The following is a 13700-nucleotide window of genomic DNA, read 5'->3' as shown; positions in this document are numbered from 1 at the left end:
CTAAAGTTCCCCTCGTATTAATGAACTTGTTGCCAAAAAAACAGGCTCAACCATCTCATTAGTTTTTAGTATATTGTTTTGACAATATACTAAGATAACTTATAAATTCACTGAGTTCAACTTATCGATGTTATCAATACTATAAAATCCTTATGCAGTCCGCACATACAGATTTCATAATAAAATAATATAAAATCAATATAATTTTATCAATTTTTTTATTCTTAATTTTTAGGGGTACATGGGAACCTGTCAGAATGCCCAAAGCCAAGGGGTACATGGGAACCTGTCAGAATGCCCAAGGCCAAGGGGTACAGAGGAACAAAAAGGTTGGGAATCCCTGATGTAGATACATCTCCGATTTATCATTACTTGGGACAAGAGTAATTAATGTAAACTTTAAGGTAATATCAGATCGACTGTTTAAGAACAACTGCTCTTTATGTAATCTACACAGTTTCTAAATACGAACGTGGCGTTTATGTAACTTAGATCTACTTGATCGGGAAAGTTGAGTGCTGATTGTACTTCCTGTATCTTATAGTTTAAAGCCAGACCTGATCTATTTTAAAGCAGTGGTCGGCAACCTATGACACGCGGCAATGATTTGGCTGACCCGCCAAAAGTTGGCTTCACCGTTTGCAACCCGTGAGGGTACAATCATTGATCAGTTCTCGGCTATGTGAGAAGAACACGGATATTAAACGGAAAGAGTCGCGGAAGAATCAATCAAAAACTGTTTTATTTTTTGTTGTTAAATGTATTTGGTGACTGACTCATCTTGTTTGTTTTTTTGAAAATAATCAGTTTTGTTTGTTGTATGTAAACAAACATTTACACATTTAAATACATGTACCGGTCTTAAGAATTATATGACTATCACTGACCCAACACAATGCTAAATTTTTCAACAACAAAAAATATAATTGACCCGCGATCAAGAAAGGTTGCCGACCACTGTCTTGAAGATTCAACCAACAGCGCCCCCTATAGTTTTTTTCTGTGTCTAGGATTGGCGGGAATGCTACAAATAATATATATCGTGACTAAATGATAAAATCATAGTTTTTGTATCTCGTTCTTTCATTTCTTACCCCGATTTCACTTATAACCAAAACAATTATGTTCAATGAAAAGACAATATGATTCGATAATATACGTTTGTTTGTTTTTTTTGTTAAGAGCGAAAGAATAATTCAATACTAATAAATAATTATATTTTTATACTGTCAAAAAAAAAGACTAATATTACTTTCTTATAAAGTTCGTGGATGAAAAACTTCTGGTATTGATAAAAGATGATACCTACATGAGATTTGTTTGTAATTAAGCACAAAGCTACACAATGGGCTATCTGTGCTCTGCCCACCACGGGTATTGAAACCCGGATTCTAGCGTTGTAAGTCCTCAGACATACAACTGTGGGGCAAGATAATACCTACATGAAATTCGTTTGTAATTAAGCACAAAGCTACACAATGGGCTATCTGTGCTCTGCCCACCACGGGTACTGAAACCCGGATTCTAGCGTTGTAAGTCCTCAGACATACAACTGTGGGGCAAGATAATACCTACATGAGATTTTAGCTAAGGCTGATTAACCACGAAGTAATGAAAATCCCCGCAACAATGTATATAGTTGCTTTATTTGTTTGAATACAAACCTGGACAAGTTGCTACAATATAGCGAATGTTCACATTATGATTCATTATTAAGCCGCCTATATTATTTATAAAATTCTTACATTTATTAAACCAGTATAATTGCACAAACCTCTTCAATTTTTAGTATTTTCTGATATGAAACTACATCTTCGGTCACACAATGAATATCTTAATCAACTTTCGTTTCTGTCTTTTAGCACTCATTTTAATGGTCAATTATTAACTTTTTTTTGTCTCCGAGAATACTTATTTTTGAATATAAGTTTACACTGTTTTTTGTTTTTACTTGTGTATTTAACGGCAATATATTTTAACATTGCAATCCTGTTATGTGGCGCCATCTAGTGTCTGTTTTAAATAATATTGTCAGGGTAAATTTAAATCGCGTGAAGAGAACCGCTTCTAAAGTTTCCAAACAAATTGTTCTTTAGTGCAAGATAAATTCGGTCGACTTTGTAGAACAAGTAGGTATTTAGTAATTTACGGGTAGTGAAATTTGCGATCCCAAATTTTTATAAACAATTTCTACACAAGAAAATTTTCTCCCTAAACTTTTGACTCGACGAACCAAAATAAGTATTATAAATAAATTAAAATAAAGTATTAAAAATAAATATCCCAAAAATGTAGATAAAATATTTGAACTCGCTGGCTGGCAGAAATGGAATATTTCGCCGAAAAGGCTTGTTACATCAGCTAGAAATACTAAATTATTTCACCTTGTGGGATCTTCTTTCAAACTGTTTTATTTGTATACCACTCAATTTGGATATATTTTAAAATTTACGTTTATAACATCTGTTAATCATACCATCAAAATGGTATCTGCTCTACTGAGACAATCAAACTGTATATCAATGAATAGTTTTCAAAGTGTTCTCAAGTTTGAAAATAAACAGACTTATCTGATTGGTTAATAATCTTTATATAGATAAATGTCTTCAAAAACCTTAAATTAATATACATATTTCACTAGGAGCACGTTAAACGCTACAACGTTAAGAGACATGCTCGAAAACATGCACCTGGACACAGAAATTAGGAACAATAAAAAAAAACACTAAAAATAATTAAAATATTCAATAAACTTCACATTTTTAATCTGTTTCTGAAACATACGACAGACATTAAGAAAACAAAACTTCGGAAATATTTATTACGATTTTTGAATCCATTTTATATAAGCACCTAAAACATTACAAACATTTTCAGATCCATTAAGGCTTAATTAGCAGTAATGATTACCCAGTACATTTCGAATTTAATTTTTTTAATATGCCAGGAAGTGGCAGAAAAAATAAACATCGTACATAAAAACAACAAAGCAATATCTAACTCTTGATCTCTATGAATATATCATATTAAATTGGGAATACGTTTGTCAAAACGGACTTAATTGCCAGTCATTAACAAGTGTATTAACAAGAAGTATTCCTTAGTTTCAAGTGATACACACAAAGAAAGATATCGTGAGGAAAAAACACACTGAAGTGTTCAGGACATTGTAGTCGTATCTTTATTCGAGCAAAGATTTATATAATCAAAATTCATACAAAATACGAACACAGAAAAGGGGGGGGGGAATTATAATTATATAAATGGGTTGAGATTCTGTAAAGTTGTATGATCATAATAATAAAAAGTATTAAAATAAAAACGGCGATAAACGAGTCCGTGTTAGAAATCCGTTTTTTTTCACTGTGAAAGGATACATTATTCAATACATTATAATAATATAATTTTATAGCATATGTCATGGATAAATGAGATTATGTAGATAGACTGTAGTTTAGTTACGTTTTCTTTGTCAGTGATACTTAAACCTTTAAGAGTGGTAGTAAACACTAGAATATGAATTAACTACTGATTTTTGTATAAATAAAATTTTACGAGGGTTAAAAGTTCATACAAGTCTCTAATACAAGATAATTATTATTACTATCTTTAAATATTCAACTAAAATATAAAGATTACAATTAAATATTTAGAATAAGAAAAAACATTATTTACTGTTTTAAAAACCGTATTCTTGATCTATAATATCTAACGCTGTTTCCGCCTGTATGCGTTTCGATAAGCCTAACGGCCCTTCTAATTGTGTAAAGGATTCCATATTCACCTTTCCACAAAAGAAAGAAATTACATGCAGGGACTATTAACGTAATAGATCATAGTTTGTGATTTTTTTATGACTGGTAATATACTTCAAATTTCTTTATATATAAAAAAAAAAAAAAAAAAAAATTACTGTAACAAATCGCACACATCGGTCGAATGTTATTTAAGACACTTTAAGTGGAAAGATGTCAACGATACGAGATGACGAACCGCTAGATAACATTTAAGCCTAATTCTGGAATGCATGGTTCAAGTTTTTTAAAGAAAAATTTGATTTTGGATAGTGAAATAGTAGCACGATGGAGGTTACTTTAGTTTCTATAATATAGGAGGCGTGCAATGTGCACTCGTCACGTGTCAGTCACGAAGTTTGAATTCTAAATACAGTTGGAGCTTTGTTGACGTTTTCAATAGTCATTTACAACTTCAACACAGTAGACGCCTTTGCGATAAACATTTTAATTACATGGATAATACATTATGCCATTAAATCCCCATGATCTTGACATGGATTGAATGATGAACCATGTTGTTATGGGAGAGGGGAGGGGGATCATGGATGATGGACCACGTTGTTATGGAGGGGGGGGGATCAATTATCAAAGATGCAATAAATAACATTTAAGATTCACACAGAAATAAGCATTTTGGTTGATATATAAATATAGTCCAACTTGTTAAACATTTATAATACGATGATAAACACGACGAACAATGCATCTAAAGTGTTAAGTTATCACTGGCGAGTTTAAACGTATTAGATAGATGACCACAACGAAAGGTCAAAGCAGAAAGTTACTTTATCAAATATGTGAAAAAATATGAAAATTTCGATTTTAACAAATTAGATAACAAGTATTGAAAATCGTTATATGTGTTGGACAAACTCTGGATTTAGAAAGGAGAATCCGAAAAACTCCGTCTGATCCAGGTTCATCATGAACAGCTTGTCAGTCGGCGTGAGATCCGTTTTTTCACTAGTGAACTGCTTGTCAAAGTTGCTAACATCCTTACGATGTTTCTGTAAAAACATAAGATCAAAGATGCTATGCTAACATCCTTACGATGCTTCTGTAAAAACATAAGATCAAAGATGCTATGCTAACATCCTTACGATGCTTCTGTAAAAACATAAGATCAAAGATGCTATGCTAACATCCTTGCGATGCTTCTGTAAAAAACATAAGATCAAAGTTGCTAACATCCTAGATATATTAGATATATTACAGAATGAATGAATAAGCATTGTAATATATGGGACTATTTGTGACATGCGATACTGTAAACATACTAAATGAAGCAAAGTGTAGACCAGTGCAAATTCCAAACGTTGCATACAAACGGATATGGCCACGATAGGGGTATTGTAATTCTGTCCGTGACATTACAAGAATACAACCCCGCATTTATGAAATGTTCAGCATTTAACAATGCTACTAAAATATCAGTGCAGGTGGAATGAAAGGGTAGAGAATCGAACCCGAATCTCCCAGATCCCGATAAAGAGAACCAATATGTCCGGGTTGTATTCCCCCAATATATTTTGTACAAGTATATCTAAAATGGTACAGTTTTAAGGACAACTTTTTCATACTATAAGTTATTATCTATTAATAAAACTTTCAAATTTGTAAAAATATCTTGGGTGGAAGGTCCCGCTACTCTATGATAGAAAAAACTACACATTAGTTATTATTATAGTTTTAAAAACCAGGTTTGTGGGTTGTTATAAACACGATAATATGCAAAAGTGTGTATAATCTTTACTTATATAGAGGCCCCCAGGTAGTTTAGCTGTACAACGCTAAAAATCTGGTTTTGATACCTGCGGTGGGCAGAGCACGGATAGTCCATTATAATGTTGTAGTTTTGATTTGTAACATACATTACGACAGTTTAAGGCCGACTTCACCGTTAGCTTTAATAGATCGGTTTGTTTGTTATATTTTCGTACAAAGCTACTCGAGGGATATCTGCTCTAGCCGTCTATAATTTAAGTGGTATACTACAGGAAAGACAGTTAGTCAACATCGCCTACGGCCTACTCTTTACCAATGAAATGAACAGTGAGATTGACCGTCACATTATAACGCCTTCATGGCTGAACGTGCGAGCATGTACGAGGCGGGTTTCGATCTCGCAACCTGCAGATCGCGAGTCGAGAGCCTTAACCACACACACACACTTTACTTGGCATCATTATTGACAGGATAAATGAAAATAAATTAAATAGTTAAAGTTTCAGTTACTTTTAAGTTTAGCCCACGTAAGCTATAAAATGTATACGTTACACCAGCGTTTCCCAAAGTGTGGGGGCGCCCCTCCCCTCAGGTTAAAGTAAATGATTTCTTGTAGGACACAAGTGATTAGGATAAGTCAATAGTACAATGAATTAAAGTTACGCTTTTTAATATATATATTATATATTTATTAATTAAAATAAATACTTACAACACATACAGCAACCTACTGTGTATCAGTGTATTATAACTCGTCACTTAACCTTAAAGGGGAATTGGGACATGGATACCAAAAGTTTGGGAAACGCTGCGTTATACATATTTATCCAAAAATCTTCCCAAGCTTCGCCCATATCATATCAAAATTAACTTCTTTAAACAACACTCTCCTTCAGTTATTGGTTGTTCTGAATATCGCACAAAGCTACACGAGGGCTATCTGCGCTAGCCGTTCTTAATTTAGCAGTGACTAGAGGGAAGGTAGCTAGTCATCACCACCCACCGCTAATTCTTGGGATACTCTTTTACCAACGAATAGTGGGATTGACAGTAACATTATAACGCCCCCACGGCTGAAAGGGGCGAGCATGTTTGGTGGGACGGGGATTCGAACCCGCGATCCGCAGATTGCGAGTCAAGCTCCCTAACCACCTGGCCACTTAGATGTTATATTGATCTAAATGTGACTAATTTATCAACATCAAAAATCGGATGATTAGTTTTAAAAGTTTGTAAAATACAAGAAAAGAGTTTACACAACGTAACACTGTCACATAAACAGTATTTATTGCATATTCTGAACACCACGATGTACTGCTTACAAGAGAAACCAAAGTTATACGTATATGGTGTGCCGACAGAGTGCAACGTTAAACACACATCAAAAGTTTTAACTCTGTATACGTAAGAAAGTGAGGATCAACAGTTTACATAAAATAAAGTCCATCAATCCACATTAACGTTCATTCCCTATGACCAAGTCAGACCAAAGTCTTAACACACTGTTTTCTCTTAATAAAATAGTGCCGGACTGGCGTTATCGAGCCCTGAACTTATTCTTCAAATATTGAAAATAACGTTAAAACATGTTTCACACACACACACACACACACACACACACACACACACACACACACACACACACATAGAGGTAGATATAATAATAATGTAATAACAACATTTCACGCAGACTTTGTGGAATGACGAAGACCAAGATCAAGGTAAGTATCAAATAACAAAATGTCACCGAGATGGCCTCATAATACAGAAGCTACGAAAGTATTGCCAAAATATAAACCAATAGTCATCCAATGATGGGAAGTAAAGATGTGAGCACGTGAACTAGGCGTGAACTTTCCCTATTCCAGTTTCTGGGTCTCTCTATTTTTAATTAACACTAACTTGTACAAATACTATCACACAACGTGTTATGAAGTTAAGTGTACAGTAAAACGGGTGGAACTTTAGTTTGAGAAAGCGGCCGGCCCTTGGTTTGTCTCTAAAGGATTAGGGAGTTACATTAATATACGCCATTAGAAAATTATTGGAATGAGTGGCCACCTTTCTAAGTTCAGCTAGTATGGAGACTATAAGACCCCCTCCCTACAGTTATGAAACGTTATAATTCAATATAAGGGAAACAGGTGCAAAGTAGGAAAGAAAGGGACCAGTTCAGCATAGGTTTGAGAAATAAATAAAAAAGGCAGGAGTTCAACGAAAAAAAGAAAAAAGACCAGAATATGCGAATGAAAACGATTAAACTGAAAGAGGCGAATAAAAAAAATATCTATGATGCCAGTAAGAAACAAAACCTATTTGTAAATATGTATGTTACCGATTACCAGTGATGAACAGCAAGTGATTTGTTATATTTACATTGGTACCAGTCATTTCCTGATAAAAAAAAAAAAGTAAAACTTAAAATTGGTGGACATGAATTGAAAACAAAATGCAAGTAGAGCATGATCACAATGTCACGTGATTGATAAGCCTAACATGGCTTATCTTTAGACACCAAAAAAAAGTGCCAGATTACAAGCTAACCTTCTTGACATATTTACCAAACAAAGTTTGAACATACATTACATATAATCACATTTTCCCCTTAATATTAAGTAACTTTCTTCTTTATTATTACAAAAATAGTGCTTTTACTTTATGAATACTTGTTTAAAGTTAAGTAACTACAAACTGTGAAATATATAATTTTTAAATTAAGTAACCAAAAATCACAAATAACAATCAGAACTATTAAACCTAATATCATTTCTTTTACTCGCTTCTAAACACAGTGTTTTATTTTTAAACTTTTTTTCTGGCTAAAAATTACAATTATTCTACAACAGCTAACTTTTTGTTAGTTATTATTAAACTATAAAATGGTATAGCTTTTTTTCAATCTAAACTTCTGCTTTTCCCTTAACAATGAACCAATAATTCCTGAGAAAACAGTCATACTTTTGTTCCTAAAGTATTACTCACCTACTGCTAAGAGTAGTGGACAGTGAAACTAAAGTGTCACTCACCTACTGCTAAGAGTAGCGGACAGTGAAACTAAAGTGTCACTCACCTACGTTTAAGAGCATTGGAGAACAATCTTTTTTAAATTTCAACTTCTAGACTTGTTCATACCTACTTTGATCATGAAATTATTTTCCATCCAAATCACAAACCTGAATCCCCAACCGTTTTCTAAGTTATTACCAAAAACACATAACTGGATTTACATCTATTTCTTTGAAATCAGCTCAACATTTTTGTTTTGGGGTAAAATATTCTTCTTATTGCTAACTGACAAAATAAAGAGAACAGTGAAAAAAAAACCACAATCTTCAACAAACTAAAATTATTAGCTTTTTTTCTTCACTGAATAAATACATCTTAAAAACTCTGTTGTCTTGAAACAGATATGCTAGTTTAAAATAAAAATCATATAAGAGCATTTAGAAAAATCAGTTACAATATTACCGATATCCACAAATAATCTGTCTGAGCATCACTTAAAACATTTTTAGCAAAATATAATTCAGAAACAACAACTTTTACTGGAAAACATAGAGAATAAAGTGTTATAGTTATTTACATTCAACTCTAAACAAGACCCAGTAAACATTCATTAAATCCCAAAAGACCAACAAAACTAAAAATAATTCAAGATGGTGTATATTCAACAAGCTACAGCTAAGAACTTAATTTGTAGCATTCTCTTTGTTAACACGAAACATCAACAACCATAACAAAGCTGCATTTTAACAATGAAATCTTTGGAATAATCATTTAAGACTAGCAAAGAGTAACAAAACCTAATAAATAAAAAAAAAAAAGAACTTTACATAAAAACGTATAGACATTTAGTAATAAGTCAGGTATTAAACACTTTAATTTGAATGATGATTTCTTTCAATTTAGAAGACAGAAAAAATTAACAAGTGTATCAATTATGCGAAGCTTAGTACAATAGTAAAAAAATAAATACATAAAAACATTCTACGAGTATTGCGAATACTTCATCCGATTCAAGTTTACTTTTGTTTACCACATACGCATACTTAGTATGCCCACTATTCCTATTTCCAGGGGCAATATGGGCTTACTTTGATAATGGTTTTTTTTTCACACTTAATCCAGAAAGATAGTTTTTAGGGCATTTTCTTAATAGAATATATATCAAATAGAGCCCGAAATATTGTAAATATCAAGCGTACCAGACTCATGAAACTACTCATTCCAATCTTTATAAGTAAGAATATGAGGAACTTGTATTCCATTGGCTCTACTCGTTACCGGGTCGATCTTTAACTTTGATCTAAATAAGTAGATTGCTCTGATGGGAAGCTAATATTAAGTACCAATTTTCTCCGATTCCTAATAATACTAAAGTGTTTGGTCGTGAAAGGGTTAGATGAGAGACGGGTAATGAACGCTGTCCGTTTATCGTGTATACAATAGTCGTAATTGTGCCAAGTTGTTTTGTTTCAGAACAAAATTATCATAATGGTTAATACAATAATATAAACACTGCAGAACACAAAACAACAATGGTCCCAATACAGAACAAAAAAAGATCACTAAAATATACACTTACAGATACAAACAAAAAAATAGAATTTTAGTAATTTGAAGAAAAAAAAATCGTCAATATCTCAATAAATAAATAAAATGTTCATCAAATGAAGATAATTAGAAATGGTTGGAATAAAATTAAATTCAACAAAGTCTGTCTTTGGACAGAGGGACAAGATGGTAATAATTTTCATGGTTAAACTTAATACATAATTGAAATAAAGCTTATTAAATATTCGGAGCAGTAGCTCATCAGGGGAAGTGCAACCCCGCGTAGAAATTACACGTCTGTGTTCCTAATGTAAACACTTAAACCAAACATTGTTTTTTTTTTATCATTAATTAGCTTTTAATTGTAAGAATCCAGTAATAAAATACTAGTCAACGTCAACTGTTACTACGATTCAATTATAACTTCATATTTCTGCATACAGAAACAGTAATTACATTCAAACAAAGAACAACTGGCATGCCAAAACAGCCTGTTGCCATGCCCTCAGGAGAACTTAAGTTAGGAAAGTTATAGATTACCTAATGAGGAAGTTAGAAACCGGCTCTGGAGAAACGAGAAGTTGTAGCCATTATATCAGTTGAAAATGTAGTTGTGTGTAGCGCATGCCTCACCCGACATCACCGTTTCGGCGTTTTTCTTAGTGCATTACCGAAGTTAACTGAAGTATTCCATTATAAGTTCTTCTCTTATCATTTTATGGATTAACAATGAAACAATGAGAAAGGTGTTTGCAAAGGTATTTTTCTTTGTATTGTGATTTAACACCAGAAAACATTTAGAACTACATGTATACACCATGAAACTTGCACATCTCTTAACTGGAACCCCTACCAAAACTTCTCTCTCTCTCCATTTCTTTTTTCTAAACAAGTGTTGTAAGCTGAAAGCTAAGTCACTAAAACTACTCATTTCTTGGTGTTATATTTAGTTATTTTTGTCTCAAATTAACCAAGTATTCTCTTTATTGGACAGAATAAAGGGGTTAATCAGTAAGTGCACAAAGCTCTTTTGGTCAAAGACGCTGCACAATCTTTATGTTCTGATTGATTTTGAAATACTTTTTTTCATGCAATGTTGCTTTAGGACATAAACAAGTTTTTTTTTTCAATCTATCAATTAAGAATGAACTGTTATTCTACATTTTAAACAATATTATGCACACTTTTGAAATATTTTAGTATCACTAAATATAGAATATGGTTCAATCAATACAGCTTAACATCCTTCAATTACTTTTTTGTATTTCTTCCAGCTTCAAAATGCTTCTTTCAAACATTATTTCTGAACAAGAGTTTTCAAATTTGACATTTTAATTATCAGAAATAGAACTGATTTATTGTACAAGATACTTTGTTGCCATACACATCTGTCCCATGAATATTCTTTTGTATTTTTCTTCAATGTTTAAAAGGCTAAAACTTGTGGTTATAATAAAACCAATCGCCCAATACTTACTAAAGTGAACACGTCACAAATTGTTTGCACACATGTGCACAAACATGCCCATTCTCCAACACCTAGCACTTTAATACCCATGTAACAGTCAGTGAACACATGTGGACACATGTGCACAAACATGCCCATTCTCCAACATCTAGAACTTTAATACCCATGTAACAGTCAGTGAACACAGAAAGACACATGAAACTACAAGGAAACATCTCACAACATTTCTCATAATGCTTCAAGTAAACAATATTTTCCTAGGCCTCGTGTGCATTCCTTTTAACACGTATAACCTAGTGTGCGAATACTCTGAAAAAACAAGTTATTCTTGAACTTCTATATATTAGTTCCTTCGTGCATTTATACATATTCTCAACATTTATAGCACAGACTGAATACAAAGGGATATACTTGAAAATTTAAAAACGTTAAGCCTTAATCAGAATAAGCAAGAATACAGAATACAATACAACAGCATAAATAGGAGATTAAGGAAAAATAAATGACAAAGTAAAACTTATATTATAATAACAGTTTTTTTTTGTTTTGTTTTTTTAATCACACTTATAAGCAGAACATTAACTTGGAAGATCACTGATAATAAAAAAAAAAATAATATAAATATATATGAAAAACATCCTGCCAGACTAATAGTATAGGCATATATCACAATGCAATATCAATACAAAAAAGTACAAGGTTTTTACAAAGTCTTAAGATGATTATAGGAATTTATCATTCAATGTCATTTGGAAAAAAAAAAGACTTTGTACACGACACAACCATATTAGGAGAAAATTCTAAGAAAAAAGCTACACTTGTATCCTTCATATTACTAAACACGTATTAAGCTATTGATGTTCTGAAAACTTTTAAAGTCAGATCTCTCTCTTTCTGGAAGAAGTTTTCAATGATAGTTTTAGATAAATCCAATGTGGAATGTATAGGTCTTTCCTTTTTACTCGTGATTGATATAACACTTGAAAACTTACAAACGATTTTAATTTTCAAAATACAATATTTAAGCTAAAAACAAATTGATATTCAAGTTTTTATATAATATTCCGAGGTTTTCAAGTAACATTTTTGTAGTTGCGCATACGAGTTATAACCTTACATCTCAAATTTCACAAACCTCCAAAACTTGTTAGAAACCGAAGCTTATACAGAAGAACTATTTAATACATTAAGCAACTGCATAACAAGGTAAAAATGTTTAGCTTAAAAAAAAAACAACGAACAAACACTGTCTACAAGTTGAAAAAAATCACAGAAATACAGTTTTCACGATTTCCCTTCTAGTACCAGCTTTTTATGGATAAAGGCTAATCCCTGCTAACCATCTACGGGACTTTTTACATTGACCTACATACTGTTGGGGTCAGGAAAGGAAATCAAAATTCGCAGTCAATACACATGCATCATACTAGACATCTGTTGTTAGACCACCAAAGCAGGGGTTGACAAAAGTGAAGCCATCAAACTCGCTTCCGGTTAAGTTATTAATTACCACGCTATCAGTAGGTGTCAGATTTGTCTTGGAGTTGGTGAAGATGGGGTCAAAATTTTCACCTGTCTTGGGATTTTTCTGTGCAGGAAAAAGGAAGAAAAGTAAACAAAACAAAAAGAAACTATCAGATTTCTTGTAAGCAAAGCACAAACACGTCTAGTTGCAACTACAAACAAAATACAGCAAAAGCTAAAACCAAAAAATAGCGAGTTATTCTGTGCTAACATGCACTAAAGTACGAGCAGGAATTGTCCAATGGTGTTATTAGTTCAGTTTAAAGTTCATCGACCTTTGCCATAGTGTTTTCCTCTTCACCAACTTGCTGTAAAATGTTTGTCGAACAAACGGTCTCATAAAGTCGAACTTACTCTATCTTCATTCTCAAAATGAAAAAGTATCATCAACAAATCTATTGTTTTAATAATCAACGTATCTAAAAAAATCAAGTTTTTAGAAGTGTACCAAATTCATAAAATGTATTAAAGATTATACAGAATTCTCTAAAATAAAACAGAATACATATAATTATGTAAAACACGTCTTAAAATACTGACAAGCAACAACATTACCTGCCTGAAGAATAAAGATAAATCAGATATACTGAAGCAAAATAAAATACTTCCATTATGATTACCTAAATTACATT

General features: G+C 32.4%; 1 protein-coding gene across 1 annotated transcript in view; it reads right to left on the bottom strand.

Annotated features, from left to right (window-relative positions):
- Positions 1-3881: 3881 nt before the first annotated feature.
- LOC106469900 (protein kinase C, brain isozyme-like) overlaps positions 3882-13700 on the bottom strand; it is an 80550-nt gene continuing 70731 nt past the window's right edge. The window contains exon 15 of the mRNA XM_013930420.2: positions 3882-4834. Within this exon, the coding sequence (XP_013785874.1) occupies positions 4652-4834 (183 nt within the window). The 3' untranslated portion in view covers positions 3882-4651. The remainder of the gene's footprint in view (positions 4835-13700) is intronic.

Source organism: Limulus polyphemus, unplaced genomic scaffold (genome assembly GCF_000517525.1).
Source record: "Limulus polyphemus unplaced genomic scaffold, Limulus_polyphemus-2.1.2 Scaffold3717, whole genome shotgun sequence".
In the NCBI taxonomy this organism is placed as follows: Eukaryota; Metazoa; Arthropoda; class Merostomata; order Xiphosura; family Limulidae; genus Limulus; species Limulus polyphemus.
The sequence above is the reverse complement of the archived record's forward strand: the minus strand, read 5'-3'. Positions and strand labels throughout refer to the sequence as shown.